Source organism: Somniosus microcephalus, chromosome 8 (assembly GCF_052327205.1).
Source record: "Somniosus microcephalus isolate GS21.2 chromosome 8, FLI_Smic_1.0, whole genome shotgun sequence".
NCBI lineage: Eukaryota > Metazoa > Chordata > Chondrichthyes > Squaliformes > Somniosidae > Somniosus > Somniosus microcephalus.
In genome coordinates, this window is record NC_140994.1 from 194,039,315 (window position 1) to 194,065,163 (window position 25,849).

Here is a 25,849-nt window from a genome sequence, read left to right on the forward strand (position 1 = left end):
TTTCAGAAAGGAAAGAGAGTACAACGCCAACATATTCTCGTAAAGGTCAAGGGTGGGACCAACAAGCCCAGGGAACCCTGGATGTCAAGGGATATACAAGAATGCATTAGGAAAAAAAGGGAGGCTTTTGGCAGATACAAAGGATTAAAAACAATGGAAGCCCTAGAGGAGTATAGAAAGTGCAGGGGGGTACTTAAAAAAGAAATTAGGAGAGCGAAGAGGGGACATGAAAAAACACTGGCAGGCAAAATAAATGGAAAATCCCAAGGTGTTTTATAAGTATATTAAAATCAAAATCAAAAATCAAATCAAATCAACTTTTATCGTCATTGTTAGTGCACAAGTGCAGTACAACGAAATGTAGGGTTGCGGCTCCCGAGAGTGTATATTTAGATTAAGACATTTAAACATTCAACATACATTTGGCTTGTAATACATTAACATAAACATAACCATAATAAAGTGCATTGGCAGATGTGCAGGCTTTAGAGTTTATTTGTGGAGTTCAGTAGGATGACAGCCCTGGGAAAGAAGCTGTTCCTAAATCTGGTCGTACAGGTGCGAATGCATCTGTAGCGTCTCCCAGATGGCAGGAGGGCGAACAGACTGTGGCTGGGGTGGGTAGGGTCTTTGATGATGGACCGTGACCTCCGTAAACAGCGTTTCTGGTATATGTGCTCTATGGTCGGTAGCCGGTAATGCGTTGGGCAGTTTTGACTACCCGCTGCAGGGCTTTCCGGTCATAGTAGCTACAGCTGCCATACCATACTGTGATACAGTTTGTCAGGATGCTCTCTATTGTGCAGCGGTAAAAGTTAGAGAGGATCAGGGGTGACAGGGCAAGAGGATAACCAGGGAAAGAGTAGGGCCCATTAGGGACCAAAGTGGCAATCTGTGTGTAGAGCCGGAAGATGGAGGTGAGGTTTTAAATGAATATTTTGCATCTGTGTTCACTATGGGGAAGGACGATGTAGGCATAGAAAGCAGGCAGGGGGACTGTGATACACTTGAACAAATTAGTATTGAGATGGAGGAGGTACTAGTGGTTTTAGCGGGCTTAAAAGTGGATAAATCCCCAGGCCCTGACGGGATGTATCCTGGGCTGCAGTGTGAGGCAAGGGAGGAGATCGCAGGGGCTCTGACACAAATTTTCAGAGTCGCTCTGGCCACAGGGGAGGGGCCAGAGGACTGGAAAACAGCTAACGTAGTACCATTGTTCAAGAAGGATAGTAGGGATAAACCAGGGAATTACAGGCCAGTGAGCCGAACATCAGTGGTAAGGAAATTATTGGAAAAAATTCTGAGGGACAGAATTAGTCTCCACTTGGAGAGGCGGGGATTAATCAGGGATAGTCAGCATGGCTTGATCAGGGGGAGATCATGTCTGACTAATTTGATTGAATTTTAAGCGGGGGTGACTAGGTGTATGGATGAGGGTAGTGCAGTTGATGTAGTCGACATGGACTTCAGTAAGGCTTTTGACAAAGTCCCACATGGGAGACTGGTCAAGGTGGTAAGAGCCCATGAGATCCAGGGCAATTTGGCACATTGGATCCAAAATTGGCTTAGTGGCAGGAGGCAGAGGGTGATGGTCGAAGGTTGTTTTTGTGACTGGAAGCCTGTGTCCAGTGGTGTACCGCAGGGATCGGTGCTGGGTCCTTTGCTGTTTGTAGTGTACATTAATGATTTAGATATGAATGTAGGAGGTATGATCAGTAAGTTCGCAGATGACACAAAAATTGGTGGAGTGGTAAATAGCAAGGAGTGAAGCCTCAGGCTACAGGTTGATATAGACGGGATGGTTAGATGGGCAGAACAGTGGCAAATGGAATTTAACCCTGGAAAGTGTGAAGTGATGCATTTTGGGAGGACTAACGAGGCAAGGGAATACACAATGAATGGTAGGACCCTAGGAAGGACAGAGGATCAGAGGGACCTTGGTGTGCATGTGCATAGATCCCTGAAGGCAGCAGGACAGGTAGATAAGGTGGTTAAAAAGGCATATGGGATACTTATATTCTATGCCTCGGCTAATGAAGGCAAGAGCAGGGAGGTTATGATGGAGCTGTACAAAATGCTAGTTAGGCCACAGCTGGAATACGGTGTGCAGTTCTGGTCGCCACGCTATAGGAGGGATGCAATTGCATTGGAGAGGGTGCAGAGGAGATTCACCAGGATGTTACCTGGGCTGGAGTGTTTCAGCTATGAAGAGAGACTGGACATGCTGGGGTTATTTTCCTTAGTGCAGAGAAGGCTGAGGGGGAACCTGATTGAGGTGTACAAAATTATGAGGGGCATAGATAGGGTAGATAGAAAGGAACTTTTCCCCTTAGTAGAGGGGTCAATAACCAAGGGGCATAGTTTCAAGGTAAGGGGCAGGAGGTTTAGAGGGGATTTGAGGAAAAACTTTCACCCAGAGGGTGGTTGGAATCTGGAACTCACTGCCTGAAAGGGTGGTAGAGGCAGGAACTCTCAACATTCAAGAAGCATTTAGATGAGTGCTTGAAACGCCGTAGCATACAAGGCTACGGACCAAGTGCTGGAAAATGGGATTAGAATACAGGGCTTGATGGCCAGCGCGGACACGATGGGTCGAAGGGCCTCTTTCTGTGCTGTATAACTCTATGACTCTATGTTTCCAGTGGCAGAAGGGTCTGTAACCAGAGGGCACAGATTTAAGGTGATAGGAAAACAAGAGGTGACATGAGGATTTTTTTTTTATTTTTTAAATGCAGCGAGTTGTTGTGATCTGGAGTGGGCTGAATGACTTCTTTCTGTTCTGTATCATTCTATGATTCTATGAGTGACAAAAATGTTTTTTTGTTCACAGTTTATGTCTGTATTACCGTGCATAGTTTACATGGGTGGGCACACCCAATTTTACTGGAGCAAAATCTTGAAGCGTGGGAAAAATTACTTTATTTTTATAAACCCAATTTGTTTGCAGCTCACTTGTGTAGCGTCAACTTTTGATGAATTTAATGTAACAATCTCATTGATTCATTTCCAAAGCTTTTTTTACTTTTATTCTTGCAACCAACTGCACACATTTCTCAAGCTCGCCAAGGATACTGAAATATTAAGCCTGAATAAAATTGTCCTTTCTCCTTTACTTGCTTCCAGCTGACTTTCCTCTTCCATTTGTTTCCATCTCTCTCCTTCCTTTTCCCTGGTTAACACCCCTATCCTCTTTTTTTTTTAAACTGATTCTCCTGCCTTTCTCCCCTGCCTCTCTCCTCTTTCCCCAATTTCTTACCATAGTATTTTCACAGAGAGACAGTCGGGTGGGTAGAAAGCAGGTCCTTGAACAGAAGAGATGTGATGGGAGAAGGTGGGCTACACTTCACAAAGTTTGAAATAACATGAAGAAATCAAATAGGCCTGACTGACCGCAGGGTTCCATGACCGACTCCAACTGCAGCCAAAGAACACAGGCTGCAAATTCAACACGCTCCTTTCCCCCCATCCCTGTTTCCGGGGTGTGAACCCCCTGTCAGAACACAATGCTGGTCTGCACCAGAACAAGGGTGGTCAGCACAAGGTCTCATTGTGGATTCAGACAATGACTGTTCTTTTTCTTCCATCAGGTTCCAGTGGAGCCTGCTCCACTTGGTCACTTTTTCATGCTTCCCTTTAACTGCCCACCCCTCACTCTTTACCTATTTATCCACTCTGTGTCCTGTATGTGTCTTTTATTTCTTTGGTTTCTCTCATTATGCCACCCCTTGTTTCATGCTAACGTCACTCTACCATTCAACCATCTATTCTCCACTTAAAGCAATTTATAGGTCATCTGTTTCTTTTCCTGTGTGTGGTTTTGTGTTTTTGGCCACCCACTTTCTCTTGTTCTGTTCCATTTCAAATACTGTTCATCTGCAGTATCTTCCATTATGACGAAGGGTCCAGACCCAAAACGTCAACTTGTCTGTTCTCTTCACGGATGCCGTCTGACCTACTCAGGGTTTCCAGCGTTTTCCGTTGTAGGTGCAAACATACAAAATCAGTATGTTTGCACCTACACCCCATCACAAACTTAGCGTTTTAAGTTGCAAATTTGCATCAGGATGCCCACACTTTGTTTTTTTAAATAAAAACAGGCTTCCTCGAAACACACTGGCCTAGAAATTCAGTATAGCCACGTGTGAGGCGCCACAGCCGGGCGTTCGCTAAATTTTGCGCCCGGCGCAACTTAGCACCACCTTCACCGATATTCAGTTGCAATGCCCCAAGAGGTTGCTGCTGCGCTAAAGCAGGCGATGCACAACTCTCATTCGGTGCTAAGCCGGCGATCCGAGGCGCTAACACCGAGGGCGGGCGCAGCGCAGGTGCGGCGAGTTGCTCATTGAGGGCAGACAGTCAGGCGCCGGTCAACTCTTAAAAGGGGGAGGGTGGAATTGTTTGGCTGTCACGCCCTGCACACTGCAGCCCTAAAGCAAGGCCTGAACACTGCTGCTGGAACTGCTCCATGCCCAGGAGAATTGAGAAGACCAGGGAGAGAGCGCAGTGCTTCGGCAAGGGTGACCTGAGGGTGCTGGTTGGCGCAGTGGAGCGCAGGCGCCATGTCCTCTTCCCTAAGGGTGGCAGGAGGCCACTGCCCGCCGAATATCGGAAAGCATGGAGGGAGGTGCCAAACAGGGTCACGTCCAACAGCGTGGTTGGCAGAACTCCAACCCAATGCCGAAAAAAATTCAATGACCTCACTCGGGTTGTCAGGGTGAGTACCCTTTCCAGTATCCTCCTCATCCCTGCATGTGCACCTCACTTTATGGCCAAAGGGACCTGCAAGCCCTAATGCCCAGCCCTCATCCAGCAGCTGTGGGACTGTCCTGAAAAGCACTTGCACATTCAGGACTTTACACACGGTCAGGGCTATTCGACCATGGGAGGCAGTGCAGGCAAGATCAGGGCTTCACACTGTACTTAGAGACCGTCCTTTCTCTTGCAGGGCAAGCTGGCGCATAACAGAAGACAGCAGCGACAGACCGGGGGAGGCCGTCCTGACCTGAAACAGCTCAGCGACCTAGAGCAGCGAGTGGAGCGGATCACGGCAGGCCGGCTGATTGGCCCCGTTGCCACTGGAGATGCCGACCCTGTTCTGGGCACCAATGGTAAGGTCATCACCCTTTTGACCTCTCTCTTTCCACTTGCGCCTCACACCAGCATCCTTTGCCACTCTCGAACCAATGCAGTGCATGGCAGCACTCATGCCTCCCTCGCTGCCGCCCTGTCCTCACTCTAAAGCAACTCTTGTGCCTCCCTGCTTTCAGATGGTGAATCGCCAGGTGAGGAGGCGGCCCCTCAAGCTGGCACTGTGTCGGAGTCAGACATAGAGGAGGAGGAAGAGGGAGCCGGCCCATCAGGGACACCCTCAGCCGAGGCAGCCCATGGCCATGATGGTGACACGTCTTCCCTGGAGGGGAGCGGGGTTGGGGGGGGGGGGGGGGGGGGGGAAGGGTCGGAGGAGAGTGAAGCTCTGGGGCCCAGCGGGCTGCAGCAACGCAGGAGGGGTGGGGAAGCTCGGCGGCCTTCTCCCCGGAGGGTGAGTGCGGCCTCCAGTCCTGCTACGGTGAGTGCAGAGGAGGTGCGGCTCCTAGCGGAAATGGGCACCCAGGCTGAGCTCAGGCACACTGAGCTCATGGCTGCAGTGGCAAGGATGCCTGACTCCATAGAGTCACTGGCGAGGAGTGGGCAGGAATTCGGGGCAGCACAGGCCAGGAGTCTGCAACAATTCAATGCAGCACAGGCCAGGAGTCTGCAGGACTTCGCGGCAACACAGGCTAGGAGTCAGCAGGACTTCGCTGCATCACGGGCGGCTTCTAGCCAAGTGCTCAGTCGTGCCGTGCATTCACTGGCTGGTGTCATGCAGACAGACACCAGGGCCACACGGGCACTAACTGCTGCCACCCTCGCTGGATCGGCCAGGCATCGCCGGGGCACTCGCCGCGTCGCAGCAGCCCAGCAGTCTGTGCTTCAGCAGATTGCTGCGCATGCTGCAGTGCTGGCCCATGCGAGTGCCAGTCTATCAGCCGACCAGGGAGTGCTTGTGCTGTGTCAGGTTGGCAGCATTCCTGCAGCCAACATCGTCACTCCTCCACTGCAGCTGCCACCAGCCGTAGAACAGACTGCTGCCGTCCAAGCAGAGTTGGAGCAGTCAGCAGCCGGCCCCTCCAGGCCCAGAGCTGGTCCAGGCCGACCCCCAAGGGCATCTGCCGGCTCACCATCTGACCCTCAGCAGCCTTCCCCCAGCCTTGCTGCAGCCACTGGGGTCCCACTGAGGAAGAGCTGCAGGGAGGGAAGGGGCCAGTCACGGAAGCGAGACGGATCACCCTCGCAGGGGAAAAAGTAGGTGGTGTGGCCAAATGTGCTGTTTTATATATAGAGGCCGAGGCTGGTGTATTTGTTTTATATATAAAGGCCGAGACTGGTGTATTTGTGTTTTTTTGGGGGGGGTTCTCTCCATTAGTTTGTCATGTGGGAAGGGCACAGAGGTCTCACAGTAAAAAAAATTCTTAAATCACACTGTCCAGGTTTGCTTTTGGAAGTCTTGGTTGCCTTGATCGGCTGAGGGCTTGTGGAGCGGCTACATTCATCTTCTGTCATTGGCACAAGCCATTCCGAGAAGGGGCCTAGAACCGACTTGCAATAAGCCGCCGACGGGCGGCCCTTGCACTTTCTGCCTCCCTTCCGTGCTGGTGCTCCTCCTCCTCTGGTGGTCCTCCAATGTCTGCTGGCAGTGGCGGAGTCCTGCGGATAGCCAGGTTGTGCAGCATGCAGCACACGACAACGAAATGGGAGACTCGCTCAAGCGAGTACTGTAGGGCTCCCCCAGAATGATCCAGACAGCGGAACCGTTACTTCAGCACGCCGATTGTTTGCTCAATGATGTTCCTGGTTGCTTGATGGCTGTCATTATATCGCTCTTCAGCAGGGGTGCTGGGCGCACGGAGCAGGGTCATCAGCCAGGTGCACAAAGGATAGCCTTTGTCCCCGAGAAGCCATCCTCGTGGGTGAGGCTGGGCATCGAACATGTCTGCCACAGAAGTCTGGCGCAGGATGAAGGCATCGTGGCTGCTGCCTGGAAAGCGGTCATTGACAGCTAGGATGAGCTGCCTGTGGTCACACGCCAACTGCACGTTGAGCGAATGGTAGCCCTTCCAGTTGCGGTAATCCTCGGCATTCTCTAGCGGTGCCCGCAAAGCCACATGCGTGCAGTCAATGGCGCCCTGCACCATGGGGAAGCCCACTAATGCTGCAAAGCCCATTGCACGCTCTTGCTGCTTGTCCACGGTCATGGGGAAGGAAATGAACCGACATCTCCTTCTGAAAAGGGCATTGGTCACCTGGCGGATGCAGCAATGTACCGCGAACTGGGAGATGTTGGAAATGTCCCCAGTAGCGGATTGGAAGGAGCCGGTGGCATAGAAGTTGAGAGCCACTGTCACCTTCACTGCCACTGACAGAGACGTCCTGCTCCTCAGCTGCGGCTGCAGATCTCTGCGAAGCAGGTGGCAGATCTCAGTGACCACCTCCCTTCCGAATCACAGCCTCCGAACACACTGCTCCTCAGACATGTTCAGATATGAGAACTGCTGGCGGTATACCCTGGGTGGGTAAGGCCTCCTTTGCCGACGCCGGTTGGCCCTTCTCCGTCTGGCCATGACTGGCACTCTCTCACGGCGTCTCTGAGCCTTTTGAATGCAATGCAGCAAGCCAACGTTTCCACCCATTGCAGCCCCCATTACATGTTTCCAATCAATGCTATGACACTGAAAGTTAAATACAAGTGCAAAGCTCTGGCCTGAAGCCACAAGTACCTGTGCGAGTGTTGAGCCAAACTAGAAAGCTCTCTACCTTTGTCTCCCTCCAAATATCCGTGTCTCACAAAGGAGTGAGTGGAGCAAAATGGCTGCCATTTATACTGCAGGAGGAGTCCCCTTTAATTAGCGCCCCCCGCAGCGACTGGGAACCGTTCCCCTCTACCAGTCGCGGGGGGCGCCAGGCGCACAATAGGCCAACGCCACCGAATTTCCGGTTCGGGGCGCACAAAGGGCGTTGCACCATGAAATGACGTCAGGATCTGCGCGCGCAAAGGTTTTGCGCCACTGCTAAGTCTTAACTGAAATTCGCGAGAGGCGCAGACCGCTTAGCGCCCGGGCGCCAGCCGCTTAGCGCCCCACTTCTCCTCCTCCTAAGGCGCTAGCGGCTGGCGCAAACAACTGAATTTCTAGGCCACTATCTTCAAAATGGTTTTTGTCACTATACGCTAGGAAACTACTTATGATTCTTTGACTCTGCCTGAAGCACATCAACATAAACTCAAAGAACAGCACCTCATCTTTCAATAAGCACTTATAGCCTTCCGGACTCACTGAGTTCAACAATTTCAGATCATAACCACTGCCCCCATTTTTGGGGCAGCAGATGTTGCTAATGATTCTGCCATTCCCATTTACACCTCCTCTAGATACATCTTTTGTTTCTTTACTTGTCCCATTACCATGCCCTTTTTGCCTTGCACCATCATCCCATTTGTCATTTAATCTCTCCCGCCTTCCACTCTATCACTTAGTCTTTCCTCCTCTCCCCCTTTTCCCTGACTCTGTACATGCTTCAAATCTGTTACATCCCTAATTTTTTCCAGTTCTAGCGAAAGGGCATCGACGTGAAACAATGACCCAGATTTTGCAGTTGTAATGATGGCGAAACTGTCAGCATTTGCTGTCATTACCCTGTGAAACTGACAGCAACTTCTGGTGTCCGCATATGTGCAGTTAAACGCGGAAAAAGTTGCCGTCAGTGATTCCCTGCTCCTCCATAGATAGCAATCTTTTGTCTTTATTTCGCTCTCTGTAAAATGTATTAAAAGTGAATGATAATCAGTGCATTTTACTTCCTGGTCTGCTGTCTATGAGAATTCTTCAATGTGATTGGCTGCTTAGCTGGCTTGTGGTTTCACTGTTGCTGGACACACCTAGGCTTGGCGCCAGAATCAAATTAACGTCGGGAAAGGCGAAATCGACACCACAGAGATTGCTAGATCTTTGTGGGTAGCTTTCTTCGAGGTCAGCGGTGAGCGCCGTCACTTCGGCACTGACCGCAAAATTGGAGCCATTAACTGTTTCTCTCTCCACAGATGCTGCCTGCCCTGCTGAGCATTTCTGGCCTTTTCTGTTTTTATTTCAGAAAGAATCCAGCCAAGCTGCTTACTATGAACATACAGTGTCTGAGTAAAAACAATAACCCAAGTACTGTAGTAGGAATACTTCGCAATTAATCAATCACAACCTATTCAAGACAACTAGAGTCAACCCTCATTGTCCCACCAGGTCTTGGACAGGTCTTTTATTCATAGGTTAATATGGCTGGAGTCTATTGTGTAAGTAATTGCCGTAGACTGGCAGACTAGCTTTTCAAAAGGCAAGGCTAGATTTCAAAGAATGCAAGAAATACAAGTTTAGACATTGGACACTTGAGCCAGTCACCATTTTGACAAGCTGCAATGGATACAAAAGCAAAACATGAATTCCAAAGGCAGGAACATTTAAGTAATTCTGAACATGATTATAGCTGATGGAGAGTTAATAAGCTAGAGGAGTCTATACAATTTGTTACCTGAAAAGTCTGCCAAGAAAGACTACTGAAGGAAGCAAGACATCTACTCTGTCTGTTTCTCTCTCATGAACTGGCTCAAAACTACTGTGTTATTTAATTCAACTTTTGACAACTGGCTGCATTTTACTGCTACGAGAAAAGAGTATGTGAATACATTTGTTAATTCAGCTGATAATGTAAATGTCTGATATTAATTGTCCTCAGAAGTGACTGGTGCATAGGGAAAACCTTGTGTATAAATGCAGAAACAATAAGTAAGAGCACACTGCAGACTATATTAAGCACTAGGTCATGCTATGAATCATTGGGGAGATAGCTTTGTGTTAGGCACAAGAAAGACATCTGGCAAGAGCCTAAAATGTAACAGTAGGCGTACCAAGAGTCGAACAAGCCTGGCAGTTTTCAGTCAGTTGAAGAGCAATACAAAAAATTATATTCTGCGTCCTGCTTAGCCAAATATTATTTGGTAATGAGTACACCCAAAGCTTTGTAACGAAAACAAAACAGTTACCCAGACTGGGAATACACAGAACATTAAAGGCTCTACAAACCAACACTCATTATGGAACATATTCGTTGTTCTGTTTGGAGAAAGTAGCATCAAGACCCCAAACAGCAGGAGGAGAGCTGAAATCTGTATAGTCCCCACTACTTACACCGTCACCGTTTATAGAAACATAGAAGATAGGAGCAGGAGTAGGCCATTCGACCCCTCGAGCCTGCTCCGCCATTCAATGCGATCATGGTTGATCATCCAAGTTCAGTACCCGGTCCCTGCTTTCTCCCCATACCCCTTGATCCCTTTAGCCTTAAGAAATATATCCAACTCCTTCTTGAATATATTTAATGTATCGGCCTCTACTGCCTTCTGTGGTAGAGAATTCCACAGGTTCACCACTCTCTGGGTGAAGAAATTCCTCCTCATTTCTGTCCTAAATGGCCTACGCCTTATCCTTAGACTGTGACCCCTGGTTCTGGACTCCCCGACCATTGGGAACATCCTCCCTGCATCTAGTCTGTCCAGTCCTGCCAGAATTTTATAAGTTTCAATGAGATCCCCTCTCATTCTTCTAAACTCCAGCGAGTACAAGCCCAATCGTCCCAATCTCTCCTCATACGTCATTCCTGCCATCCCAGGTATCAGCCTGGTGAATCTTCGCTGAACTCCTTCCATGGCAAGAATATCCTTCCTCAGATAAGGCGACCAAAACTGCACACAATACTCAAGATGTGGTCTCACCAAGGCCCTGTACAACTGCAGCAAGACATCCTTGTTCCTGTACTCAAACCCTCTCGCTACGAAGGCCAACATACCATTTGCCTTCTTAACCGCCTGCTGCACCTGCATGCTTACCTTCAACGACTGGTGCACAAGGACACCCAGGTCTCGTTGCACTTCCCCTTCTCCCAATCTATTGCCATTCAGATAATAATCTGCCTTCCTGTTTTTGCCACCAATGTGGATAACCTCACATTTATCCACGTTATATTGCATCTGCCATGCTTCTGCCCAATCACCCAACCTGTCCAAATCATCCTGTAGTTTCTCGGCATCCTCCTCACAGCACACACGACCACCCAGCTTTGTGTCGTCTGCAAATTTGGACATATTACATCTAGTTCCCTTGTCTAGATCATTAATATATATAGTGAATAGCTGGGGTCCAATGGCCGATCCCTGCAGTACCCCACTAGTCACTGCCTGCCACTCGGAAAAAGACCCGTTTATTCCAACTCTTTGCTTTCTATCTGCCAACCAGTTCTCTATCCAAATCAATACCTTGCCCCCAATCCCATGTGCCTTAAATTTACACGTTAATCTCTTATGCGGGACCTTATCGAAAGCCTTCTGAAAGTCCAAATACACCACATCCACTGGTTCTCCCTTATCTATTTTCCTTGTCTATTTTACTAGTTACATCCTCAAAAAATTCCAGTAGATTAGTCAAGCACGATTTACATTTTGTAAATCCATGTTGACTTTGTCCGATCCTGTCACTGTTATCCAAGTGCTCTGCTATTACATCTTTTATAATGGACTCTAGCATTTTCCCCACCGCCGATGTCAGGCTTACCGGTCTGTAATTCCCCGTTTTCTCTCTACCACCTTTTTTGAATAGTGGGACAACCGCCTATATCAGGCAAATGGCACTTACCATTTCCATAGGCATCAATTACAAAGGCTTAAAACAAATTCAGCAGGCCGGCTATTCCAGGGAGTTGAAGTAGCTGTACACAGTTCCCAATTACTAGTTATTAAATTATTCACTGCTTGCAAGCAGGACTTTTGTTTTGAGCACTCCTCAATTAATTTTCCCTCATAGGAAAAAATATTTCTTGACAATTAACGACAGGAAATGACGTCAAACAGCCTCTAGAATTCCTGCCACTGCTGGGAAACTTTCTAGCTGGCTTGCTGAACTTCACACCTTCTGGCTCAGTTTAAAAACGAAATATTAAATACATATTCAGCAGTGTTGGTTTGTAGAGCTTTTAGTGTTCTGTGTATTCCCAGTCTGGGTAACTGTTTTTGTTTTCGTTACAAAACTTTGGGTGTGCTCATTGCCAAATAATATTTGGCTAAGTGGGATGCAGAATATAATTTTTCAACTAAATATGAAGTGCTTGTAAATAGATCTGAATACAGGAACATGTTTTGATCATGTTACTGTCTGCTGCTTTTATTCATTTTTTGTCAAGTGCTGTTAAATTTAATTTTGATACTGGGGAGGCAGTTCTGGCTTCAACCTCTCTCTTCTCTCTCTCTTTCCTCTTCCCCCGCCACACCACTGACGAGGATGTTGATTCATCCCACCTCCACAGAACAAGATTTCCATCCGAACACTCTCCCAACTGAGCAGAATTGTACCCATCTCCACTGAGCAAAATCATGGCGCTCAACCCCTAGAGCAGTTGGCTGCATTTCCCGTTCCTACTGGCTGCCCTCCGGCGCCCAGTGGCTAATTCCCCCACATGGGCTGCTTCTCCCCTACTTCAATTTCCACTCTTGTAGTAACCACCCCCCACCGCATTTACCAACTGCAATCTCCACTGGCTGTATGTTTCTACCGGCCATTGCATATAGCGGGCAAATCACGTTCACACCCACTATAAGTGGTGGAAAATGTATCTGACCATTGAACTTCTTACAACTGCGTGCAATTCGTAAGTCACATGTTCTTACTTCCTGTATCATGATTTTTATGACACATTCTGACCCTATGAACAATTGCCAAGATTTGAAGTCACACCTAAAAGCAATGTCTAGTTACATTACTTTTTGTAGGACACACCTCCTTTGCTATACTGATCTTTCAGTCCTCCTACACTAGGTGGTGTTGCTACCCTTATTTGATTCTACTACCTCTATATTCAGTGGAAGCCCTGAGCCTTTTTAAGGAAACTTTTTCCTCACTCCAATTAGCTTGCAGGTATTTTATTTTATAATACGAGCTTGTAAATGCATTTTGTTTTGTTTATACTGCTGAATTTTCTTTTGCCATATTTCTGTATTTTCCTGCTGGTGCCACCCCAGCATTATAGTTGATCACCCGATCCTCGTTTTAATACTAGTGCCATCCGTAAGTGCTGAAATGAAGTATTTTACCCCAGCACAATAAATAAATAAATGGACTCACTGCCATTACAAATGCTCATTGCTAACCCTAATGTTAAACACACAAATTCAGGACCAATTTAATTTTTTTAGGTTAAGCTGGGTTAGAGGGCAGGGGATAATGGAACAAATGTGAGGGGGAGAAGACAGTATATAGAAGGGGAGATGAAAGGGAGGGGATTTCAGACACGGTGGGGGGGTGGGGATGAGAGGATAGGCTTTGAGACATGGAGCAGACAGACACCGGGGAGAAGAAATACAGCCAGTGGCGATTACAGTTGGTAAATGAAATTGGGGGGCAGGGTGGTTCCTACAAGAGTGGAAATTGAAGTGGAGAGGGGTACACAATGCTGCTCAGTTGCGGGAGTGTTCAGATAGAAATCTTGTTCTGTGGAGGGAAGGCAGTTGATGGATCAAAATCCTCATCAGTGGGGTGAAACATAGAAGATAGGAGCAGGAGTAGGCCATTCGGCCCCTCGAGCCTGCTCCGCCATTCAATGCGATCATGGCTGATCATCCAAATTCAGTACCCTGTTCCTGCCTTCTCTCCATATCCCTTGGTCCCTTTAGCCTTAAGAAATATATCCAACTCCTTCTTGAATATATTTAATGAATTGGCCTCTACTGCCTTCTTTGGTAGAGAATTCCACAGGTTCACCACTCTCTGGGTGAAGAAATTCCTCCTCATCACTGTCCTAAATGGCTTACCCCTTATCCTTAGACTGTGACCCCTGGTTCTGGACTCCCCGACCATCGGGAACATCCTTCCTGCATCTAGTCTGTCTAGTCCTGTTAGAATTTTATAAGTTTCAATGAGATCCCCTCTCATTCTTCTAAACTCCAGCGAGTACAAGCCCAATTGACCCAATCTGTCCTCATACGTCATTCCTGCCATCCCAGTTATCAGCCTGGTGAATCTTCGCTGAACTCCTTCCATGGTAAGAACATCCTTCCTCAGATAAGGCGACCAAAACTGCACCCAATACTCCAGATGTGGTCTCACCAAGGTCCTGTACAACTGCAGCACCTTGTTCCTGTACTCGAACCCTCTCGCTACGAAGGCCAACGTACCATTTGCCTTCTTAACCGCCTGCTGCACCTGCATGCTTACTTTCAACGACTGGTGCACAAGGACACCCAGGTCTCGTTGCACTTCCCCTTCTCCCAATTTACTGCCATTCAGATAATAATCTGCCTTCCTGTTTTTGACACCAAAGTGGATAACCTCGCATTTATCCACGTTATATTGCATCTGCCATGCTTCTGCCCAATCACCCAACCTGTCCAAATCATACTGGAGTTTCTCGGCATCCTCCTCACAGCACACACGCCCACCCAGCTTTGTGTCGTCTGCAAACTTGGAGATATTACATCTAGTTCCCTCGTCCAGATCATTAATATATATTGTGAATAGCTGGGCTCCAAGGACCGATCCCTGCGGTACCCCACTAGTCACTGCCTGCCACTCGGAAAAAGACCCGTTTATTCCAACTCTTTGCTTTCTGTCTGCCAACCAGTTCTCTATCCAAGTCAATACAGGAAACTCTGTGCTATCCGGCACCAACAGGACCGAGCTGTTGCCGTTCCCTCAAAACTGCCGGACACTCCAGCGCTAATGCTGAAAGATACGGAAGCTTCTGAGCTCCGTATCTGTCAACAAACCCTGTTGCTTAGCAGCAGCTTCTAAACGGTCCAAGCGTCTCTGTAGCTTAGCAACAGCTTCAGCAGACCTTGCAGAGCTTGACTGTTGAGGAAAAAAGCAATGAGAAGAAAAAAAACCTAACGAAAACGGCACCTGATTTTTGTCGGTGGCTCGAGCATTCCGGACAGTTAGCCTCCGGATAACACAAAGTTTCCTGTACCTTGCCCCCAATCCCATGTGCCTTAATTTTACACGCTAATCTCTTATGCGGGACCTTATTGAAAGCCTTCTGAAAGTCCGAATACACCACATCCACTGGTTCTCCCTTATCTATTTTACCAGTTACATCCTAAAAAAATTCCAGTAGATTAGTCAAGCACGATTTACCTTTTGTAAATCCGTGTTGACTTTGTCCGATCCAGTCACTTTTTTCCAAGTGCTCTGCTATTACATCCTTTATAATGGACTGTAGCATTTTCCCCACTACCGGTCTGTAATTCCCCGTTTTCTCTCTACCACCCTTTTTGAACAGTGGGGTAACATTAGCTACCCGCCAATCCATGGGTACTGTTCCAGAGTCTATCGAATTTTGGAAGATGATCAGCAATGCATCTACTATTTCTAGGGCCACTTCCTTAAGTACCCTAGGATGTAGATTATCAGGCCCTGGGGATTTATCGGCCCTCAATCCCCCTAACACCATTTCCTTACAAATACTGATTTCTATCAGTTCCTCCCTTTCATTAGACCCTATGTTCCCCGACATCTTTGGGAGGTTATTTGTGTCCTCCTTTGTGAAGACAGAACCAGAGTATGTATTTAATTGGTCTGCCATTTCTTTGTTCCCCAATTTAAATTCCCCTGATTCTGACTGTGGGGGGGGGGGGGGGGGGGGGGGGGGGAAAGAGAGCGAGAAGAGAGGTTGAAGGCTGGAAGCCTTTTGGAAAATAGATGGGGAAGGGAGAGTACTGCTCAGTTTGGGGGGGGGGGGGGGGGGGGGCGGGGAGTTGTTGAGGGCCAATTTTGTGCTGTGAAGGCAAACAGCCTGCTGGGTAAAGAGGTTGAATCAGTTATCCTGATCAGTTGGGAGGAGGGGGGTCTAATGGGCAAAAACCTGATGACGTGGGATGGAACCGCTGCTCAGTTGTGAAAAGTGGCAATTGTCTCTCTTAGTAGCCCCCACCACAATTACTCTACTTAGTAACATTGCTTCCTCCGTATGCCATACACTTATTATAAATGGCAAACTTAATTCTTCTCGCCACACTTTCATAATACTATTTTGCAGCTGCAACCAAGAGTTCTGAAGGTTGTGTTGCCTGCCAGGTTAAAGACATCACCTCGCGGCTGGAGGAGAACTTGGAGGGGGAGGATCCAGTTGTCGTGGTCCATGTAGGAACGAACGACATAGGTAGAACTAAGAATGAGGTTCTGCTGAGGGAGTTTGAGGAGCTAGGATCCAAATTAAAAAGCAGAACCTCAAAAGGTAATCATTTCTGGATTGTTACCTGAGCCACGCGCAAATTGGCATAGGGACATATAAATTAGAGGTTTAAATGCGTGGCTCAAAGAGTGGTGTGGGAGGAAGGGGTTTCTGTTCATGGGGCACTGGCACCAGTACTGGGGAAAGAGGGAGCTGTTCTATTGGGACGGGCTCCACTTAAATCGAGCTGGGGCCAGTGTTCTAGTAAACTGAATAACTAGGGCAGTAGACAGGGCTTTAAACTAATGAAGGGGGGGGGGGGGGGAGGATTCAAGAAAGAGTAAATTTAAAATCAGCAAGAGAAATGACAAGGCTCTGGAGCAGAGTAGAGTTTTGGGTAAAAATAAGTAGAGTGGGTCAGGAAGGGAGAGAGAGAGTAACAAAGGTAATAAGGCATTAGTGACTAAGGTGACCTCAGGGGAAAAAGGGAAATAAGTCAAAGCTAAAGGCACTATACCTGACTGCGCGAAGCATTCGCAACAAAATAGATGAATTAATAGTGCAGATAGAAATTAATAGGTTTGATCTAATAGCGATTACGGAGACATGGTTTCAAAGTGATCAAGGTTGGGAACTAAATATTCCAGGATACTTAACTTTTAGAAGAGATAGGCAAAATGGAAAAGGAGGAGGTGTAGCCCTGATAACAAAGGATGGGATAAAGACAGTAGCGAGAAAGGATCTTAGCTCCGAAAATCAAGAAGTAGAAACAGTTTGGGTGGAGCTAAGAAACAGCACAGGGCAGAAAACATTGGTGGGAGTTGTTTATTGGCCCCCAAACAGTAGTTGTAATGTAGGGCAGGGTATAAATCAGGAAATTAGAGGCACATGTAACAAGGGTAATACAGTAATCATGGGGACTTTAATCTACATATAGACTGGACAAACCAAATTTGCAGTAATAGTGTGGAGGACGAATTCATGGAATGTATGCAAGATAGTTTTCTAGATCAGTATGTTAAGGAACCAACTAGGGAACAGGCTAGTTTAGATCTAGTATTGTGCAATGAGAAAGGGTTAATTAATAACCTTGTAGTAAAGGGGCCTTTAGGGGAGGGTGACCATAATAAGATAGAATTTTATATCGAGTTTGAACGTGATTTAGTTAAATCTGAAACTAGGGTTTTAAATCTAAACAAAGCAAACTACGTAGGTATGAGGGGCGAGTTGGCCAAGGTAGATTGGGAAACTATAGTAAAAGGTATGATGGTAGATAAGTATGGCTAGCATTTAAAGAATTAATACATAATTTACAACAAATATACATTCCTTTAAGGCACAAAAACCCCACAGGAAAAGTGGTCCAACCGTGGCTAACAAGAGAAGTTAAAGATCGTATTAGATCAAAGGAAGAGGCTTATAATGTTGCCAAAAATAGTAAGCCTGATTTTAGAATTCAGCAAAGAAGGACCAACAAATTGATAAAGGGAGAACAGAATATGAGAGTAAACTAGCGAGAGATATAAAAACAGACTGTAAAAGCTTCTATAGGTATGTAAAAAGGAAAAGATTAGCAAAAGTAAATGTGGGTCCCTTACAGGCTGAGACAGGAGAAATTATAATGGGGAATAAGGAAATGGCACAGAAATTAAACAAATACTTTGTGTCTGTCTTCACAGAAGACGACACAAAAAACTTCCCAGAAATAGTGGAGAACCAAGAGTCTAGCGAGAATGAGGAACTGAAAGAAATTAGTATTAGTGAAAAAGTAGTACTGGAGAAATTAATGGGACTGAAAGCCGATAAATCCCCTGGACCTAATGGCCTACATCCTAGGGTTTTGAAAGAGTTGGCTATAGAGATAGCGGAGGCATTGGTTGTCATTTCCCAAAATTCCATAGATTCTAGAACGGTTCCCGCAGATTGGAAGGTAGCAAATGTAACCCCACTATTTAAGAAAGGGAGAGAGAAAACGGGGAACTACAGACCAGTTAGCCTGACATCAGTAGTAGGGAAAATGCTAGAATCTATTGTTAAGGACGTGGTAACAGGGCACTGAGAAAATAATAGGATTCGGCAGAGTCAACATGGATTTATGAAAGGGAAATCGTGTTTGACAAATCTATTAGAGATTTTTAAGGTTGAAACTAGCAGAATATATAAACGGGACCAGTGGATTTGGTGTACAGGAAACTTTGGTTTATCCGGAAGTTGTATGTCCGGAAACCTTGATCTAACGGCAGAAATCAGCAGCCGTTTTGTTAGGTTTTTTTTCTTTTTTTTTTCTTCTCCTAGCATTTTTTTAATTTTTTTTTTATAAAAGTCAGTCTCTGGAAAGCCTCTCTGAAGCTGTTGCTAAGCTAGAGACGCTTCCAAGGTACGGGCCGACTGTTTACAAGCTGTTGCTAAGCAACAGTGTTTGTTGTCAGATACGGAGATGAAAACCTCCGTATCCTTCAACATTAGCGCTGGTCTGTCCGGAAGTTTTCATAGATCGGCATCACGCCGGTCCCGTCAGTGCCGGATATCGCGAAGTTTCTTGTATTTGGATTCTCAGAAGGCATTTGATAAAGGTGCCACACAAGAGGTTATTGAACAAAATTAGGGCTCATGGGATTAGGGGTAATATACTAGCATGGATTGAGGATTGGTTAACAGACAGAAAGCAGAGGATAGGAATAAACGGGTCATTTTCTGGTTGGCAGGCTGTAACTAGTGTGGTACCGCAAGGATCAGTGCTTGGGCCTCAGCTATTTACAATCGATATCAATGATTTGGATGAGGGGACCAAGTGTAATATATCCAAGTTTTCTTTGCTGATGATACAAAGCTAAATGTGAATGCAAGTTGTGAGGAGGATACATAGAGGCTTCAAGGGGATATAGACAAGCTAAGTGAGTGGGCAAGAACATGGCAATTGGAATATAATGTGGAGAACTGTGAAGTTATCCACTTTGGTAGGAAAAATAGAAAAGCAGAGTTTTTTTTTTAAAATGGAGAGAGATTGGGGAATATTGGTGTTCAGAGCGACCTGGGTGTCCTTGTACACGAATCACTGAAAGTTAACATGCAGGTACAGCAAGCAATTAGGAAAGCAAATGGTATGTTGGCCTTTATTATAAGAGGATTTGAGTATAAGAGTAAAGACGTCTTACTGCCATTACATAGGGCCCTGGTGAGACCACACCTGGAGTATTGTGTACAGTTTTGGTCTCCTTACCCAAGGAAAGATATACTTGCCATAGAGCGAGTGCAACAAAGGTTCACTGGACTGATTCCTGGTATGGGGGGGATTGTCCTATGAGGAGAGATTGAGTAGACTAGGCCTATATTCTCTAGAGTTTAGAAGAATGAGAAGCTCAGTCGTTGAGTATATTCAAGACAGAGATCGATAGATTTTTGGATATTAAGGGAATCAAGGGATATAGGGATAGTGCAGGAAAGTGGAGTTGAGGTAGATCATCAGCAATGATCTTATTGAATGGCGGAGCAGGCTCGAGGGGCAAAATGGCCTACTCCTGCTCCTATTTCTTATATTATGTAAAACATATCCTCTCTCAGCATGAACAATGTCAAGGAGGTTTTCTAGTTTGTATATAACTGTTACATTTCACACTAGCTGGGGGAGCCCGGCTTTGCCAGGGCTGTTTTGAGCCGGGCGGTTTAAATCGAGTCCCAGGCTTTGGGGCCTGTCTGTCTGTCCCTGTGTGAATCTGCTGCCGGGCAATATTTCTACCTTTTACTAGCTTCAAAGATGAAAGTGAAAGTACTTATAAAACGTTTTTGGTAAATGTTATGTAATTTTTAAAAGAGATACTAACTTTTTCGAAGCTGGATTAGCAGAGTTTGAGCTGGAAGTAGTGAAGCAATGGCTGCCCGATGCCCGAGTTGAAAAGCATTAGTCCCGCCCACAGACGCAGCGATTGGCCAACCATCAGGCGACTGAACTGTAGGATTGGTCAATCGTGCCGGCACAGGATTGGTCGACCTTGACGTCAATCAATGCTACTTTGCAGATAATGAGTTTAATTTTGAAGGTTTTTTGCATAACGCTGCGAACAATTTTTGTCCAGCCGAAACGTAAATACGCTTAGGACGGTTCTGGAATCGTCAGCTTTCTTTCGACGTAACGCACGTGTAGGTACGCTCTATAACTTTCAAGTTAATTCAAGACAGACAGACAGACAGACGGACGGAATGACAGACAGAGATAGATAGATAGAAGATGCTTCATTGTTATACCAGGCATCACACTTTGTTGCACATGCGAAAAAAACTTAAGAAATAGGTAAACAGAGGGCAGCCTGAAATTTACAAGCAGTTAATACTGCCCTATGATAGACCTCAGCAGTTTATAAGTAGCTACTTGTAAATTTAGAGTAGTGGCCATAAAAGCACAGCCCAGGTTAGCATTTAAACATCAAACTCCACACCCAAGACTACCCTTGAGAAATTCCATGGGAGACATGCTCATATAACTAAATCGCTCTAAACTTCGTCAAGTCCAAAGAAAAACAATGAAGCCACTGGGGGGGGGGGGATGGCTTTATATGTGGAGGCTGAACTTCTTGCAAAAGGATGTCAATGATGTCCACATATAAGTAAGAAATATATCAAAGATCCTATATTTGCAGGCCAATGGAGCGCAACTACATCAAAACACCGTGTCCTGAGCTGTTGTGTCAAACAAAGGGATACATACAGGCTTAAGTGACTGGTAGCTTAAGTGGCCACTGCACACAGAATGAGCTCTAGGTTTCCCCAGTGGGTCTCATCTTACCGTAAAGTAACACACGAGACATATATATTACACCATTAAATTTCCTATTCCCTGTTTTGTATCCCAAGAGCACAGCTAAAATTATTTCCCCAAATGCCTTAAATGCACAAAAGGCCAGTGATCTGTGCAAGTGTGGATCAAATTTCAGCACCACAATGTCCTTGAGACAAGTAAAACTCAAACAATCTTATGCAAAAAAAGAAGTGCTATTTTTATACCAAATTCTGCCATCAGCTAGATAGAGATACCAGCAATATGAATTCTGTGAACCACAGTAGAATACTAGAACTAAAGATATAGTACAAATGCTAGCACATTCCATCCAAGCAGACTGCAATGGGACAAGTGTACAAAACACTTCCATTTTGCAATGCAAGCCTTTACTGACTGCTTAAAATTTGAATTCCTCTAAGTTTGCTCCATCAAGAAACACACCACCAAAGATTGAGAGTTACTTTGCTGAATCTAACCTCTTATCTCAGAGATATCCCAGCATGTGAACAGTAGTGGCATGGCTGTATTTACTGTTCATCCGTAGGTGCCTTGAGGGTGTAAGAGTCAACCACCTGGTGGGACTGGAGTAACGTGTAGGACAGACTGAATATGGGTGGTTCGGTCCCTTCCCTAGAGTGCATTATGACAATCCAGTCACTTTTTGCCTACAAATGATCTGATTCATTGAATTCAATTTCACAACTTGCCCTGGTGGGATTTGAACTCATGTGTTGCTAGCCCAGTATCATAATTTTGTACAGGAACTTAATGGGTCAGTTGATATTGAGGGGCAGAAAACTGAAGAATCCAAGGAGAAAATTCCCACTGTTGGTTATTTATAGCCCAATTGTAAATGCATTCTTTATACATACATTCAAGAATCTGCTGTGAAAATCAGTTGTTTTCTCAGTCCAAATGTCAACTATGACTATTCTTGCAGGTGTAAAGGTTTATAGAAAGCTTCCCCACTAGGAACTAGCATGCTACGCAATCCATTGTCTTGACATTTTAGAACTTGGATGAATAATTCTGGTGCATTAGCTACCACATTGCTTAAAAGAAAATTTAACTTACGGTGCGGTTCTACCAGAAGCATAGCTTCCTTCTCAGACATCACCAGCTGACAGAATTGGTCACCGACGTTTGCCAAAATGTACTTGGATGTTTCCAGGTCAAGGCCTTCAGCAGGTGTACGTGATGGGATCCAAAGATTCAGGGCTTCAGCGTCACACTGTCTGGGGTTTAGAAAACCTCCCACACGTAGGACACCAGTCCTTGTAAACGCTAGTCTGGAAAAAGAGTAGAACACTGTACAGTACATCTACAACATCTAATTTGAACATTTGAGGGTGGGGAAGATTATTTCCAAGAATAAAATTTACAAAAATGTGAACCCACATCATCTAGATATCTTGTTTATTCTAGGTTTGTGAACCAATATAAATTCTGGTAATTGCTAATGTGTTCAACGTGCAACAGTTCACTCATCAACCAAAGGTCCAGACAAATTGACTACTACATTATGTACTGGATGGAGAATGGCCATATCCCTTTGCTTTTCTGATGTCAAGGAAAATAGAAATGAAAAACAATGCAGATAGCCGACACATGTTTCACAAACTCATTATCAGGTCACAATTAGAAAGTGAATTGGGTACTGACTGTTCTAGGAAGGAGAACCATCTCTTAAGAGTTGAAAAAATGAGAGTGGGGAAGGAGCAAACTGTGTATTTATATAGTATCTTTCACATCTTCAGGAAGTCTCAAAACACTGCATAGCCAATGAATTAATTTTGAAATGCAATCACTGTTATGCAGGCAAACGTGAGAGACGATATGCATGCAAGGTCCCACAGGCAGCAATGAGATAAATGACAAGGTAACCTCTTTTCATGACATTGAGGGATAAATGATGGCCAGGACACCAGAACAACTCCCATGCTCTTCTTCGACTAGTGCCAAAGAGTCCTTTACATCCACTTGAATGGGCAGACAGGGCTTGGTTGAACTTTACATCTAAAAGATGGCACCTACAACAATGCAGCATGCCCTCAGTACTACACTGGTGTCAGCATAGATTATGTGCTCAAGTCCTGAAGTGGTTTTAACCCATAACCACTATTCCCCGAGCTGCGCAGCTATCTCGAGGGTGCCGCACACCACGTTGCAGGCCGCGCACTCGCGCAGTCCAGCAGGAGCGGGCTTTTTAATCGCATCCCAGGACCCAGTTCTTTAGGCCCGCAGGAGCGGACTTCATTGCGCAGGCACCGATTCCAGTATTCGCGCTCTGCCGACCCGCACAAAGATGGCCGTGGGGGCCTTCCCCCCACCCCCCTGCAGCGGCTGGTTGATGCCATTGAGTTGATGCCAGAACTGACGTCTGGTGCATTGCAGCGGTAGTCGAAAGTCCAGAGGATAGCAGCTGGGAGGCCCGGTTACCATGGGAGTGTGTGGCGAGGCAAGCAGCCTGGCCGGTGGCCTGCAGGAGCCGGAGCAGCCCAGCACGGTAAAAGAGGAGACCCGGCACCAGGCCCGCCCGCTGGCAGGTCCCGCTCCACATCAGCGCCGCTCCACCCGGTACTGATGAGCAATGGACTCTCCCAGTTTCAGTCCTGCAAATGTTTAGCTGTGCGGTACAGTATTTTGCCTTTGCTTCTGGTCCTGTAAAATATGAAGCCATCTGGACAGTAGTTCAATTTGTCGAAAACATTCAACAGTTGTGCATACTTTCTGCCTTCCGAGATGCCGGGGGGGGGGTAGGGTATCCCCACAGGAGGTGCGGGGGCTGGTTTCCCCACAGGAGGTGCGGGGGCTGGTATCCCCACAGGAGGTGCGGGGGCTGGTATCCCCACAGGAGGTGCGGGGGCTGGTATCCCCACAGGAGGGGTGGTGGATATCCTACAGTTGCTTCAGTCAGTGATTTACCATGATCGGGGCTAACTGTTAGACTTGAGCTGCAATAACTCGGTGTGTCAGAGAGTAAAAGACGCTGTTTCTCAGTTCATAAGAAATGCAGTCTGCTAATGGAAACTGTCGCCAAGCCATTTACATGGTAGTTTTGAAAACCTGAACTTTTAACACCTGCATCATCTTAATTAACAGTGTTATGCTGCACCTACCGGGCCCAGCCCAGGCTGCTCCAGACCCTGGGGGTGAGGGGGTATCTCGGAGTACTGGGGGTGAGTTAGAAAATATTTATTTTTAGGTTAACTTTTTTTTTTAATGTATCCCGATCTCTAGACAGTGTCTTGGTGAACCTCTTCAGGCAAAACTACTTTTATGTTTCACGTTTCAATTCATGCGGTGTAATGCAGACAAAGGTGAGCTGTGGATGTGTAACCCAAGGTCTTGAACTGGAAATGTTTATATGTGAATGAGTGTCTGCTTAAAGCTGAACAAATACAAGGCAGAAGGGGGAGGGATGCACTTTTTAATCTTAAATTAGGCCGCAGTTCTACAAGCACTTTTGTTCCCATGGAAAGTGGATTTGGTGCACTTCAAATGAAAAAGTGGTGATGTAACCCAAGAGATGATTGAGGGTACTAAAGGCATGAGTCTCATACAAGTTTATGTTTGCATTGATTGCACATTAACTCCAGCTTTAGTTTCTCACCCCCCCGCCCTCAACGAATGTTGGAAACAAATTTATTGCTCATGTCTAGTGTAATAATGAGAAAACTTACCAGAACAAGTAATTTGGTTCATCAAGTGTTTTCCTTCCACCAACAATATCCAGTCTATGAGACGTTAAATCTGCTCCTGTGTTCAGATGGATTAATAAGGGACAGCCAGCATGGATTTGCTAAAGGCAAATCGTGTCTGACTAACCTGATTGAGTGTTCTTCGATGAAGTAACAAGAGAGAGTTGATAAAGGTAGTGTAGATGATGTATAAATGGACTTTCAAAAGGCCTATGATGAAGTACCACATAACAGACTTATTCGGAAAATGGAAGCACATGGTATTAAATGGTCTGTGGTAACTTGGGTACATAATTGGCTACGAGATAGGAGACAGAGTGTAGTGGTGAATAGACAGTCACTGACTGGAGAGAAGTATGCAGTGGAGTCCCAGGAGTCAGTATTAGGACCATTACTTTACTTGTTACTAGCTGGAGTGCCCGGCGGTATGGTATGGTATAATATATATATATATATATATATATATATATATATATGAGTTTGTCTGTCTGTGTGGGAAGGGGAGAGAGAGAGAGAGGCGGGGGGGGGGAGGGACGAGAGAGAGGGTGGGGGGGGAGGAGGGTGGGGGGAGGGACGAGAGAGAGGGTGGGGGGGGGAGGGACGAGAGAGAGGGTGGGGGGGGGAGGGACGAGAGAGAGGGTGGGGGGGGGAGGGACGAGAGAGAGGGGTGGGGGGGGAGGGACGAGAGAGAGGGGTGGGGGGAGGGACGAGAGAGAGAGGGTGGGGGGAGGGACGAGAGAGAGAGGGTGGGGGGAGGGACGAGAGAGAGAGGGTGGGGGGAGGGACGAGAGAGAGAGGGTGGGGGGAGGGACGAGAGAGAGAGGGTGGGGGGAGGGACGAGAGAGAGAGGGTGGGGGGAGGGACGAGAGAGAGAGGGTGGGGGGAGGGACGAGAGAGAGAGGGTGGGGGGAGGGACGAGAGAGAGAGGGTGGGGGGAGGGACGAGAGAGAGAGGGTGGGGGGAGGGACGAGAGAGAGAGGGTGGGGGGAGGGACGAGAGAGAGAGGGTGGGGGGAGGGACGAGAGAGAGGGTGGGGGGAGGGACGAGAGAGAGGGTGGGGGGAGGGACGAGAGAGAGGGTG

At 46.6% G+C, this 25,849-nt stretch overlaps 1 protein-coding gene across 3 annotated transcripts in view; it reads right to left on the reverse strand.

Annotated features, from left to right (window-relative positions):
* Positions 1-25,849, reverse strand: part of kdm3b (lysine (K)-specific demethylase 3B) — a 179,244-nt gene that overhangs the window by 53,992 nt on the left and 99,403 nt on the right. For all 3 annotated transcript variants that reach the window (XM_085995468.1, XM_085995467.1, XM_085995466.1), the window contains exon 12: positions 22,142-22,356. In XM_085995468.1, the coding sequence (XP_085851594.1) occupies positions 22,142-22,356 (215 nt within the window). The remainder of the gene's footprint in view (positions 1-22,141; positions 22,357-25,849) is intronic.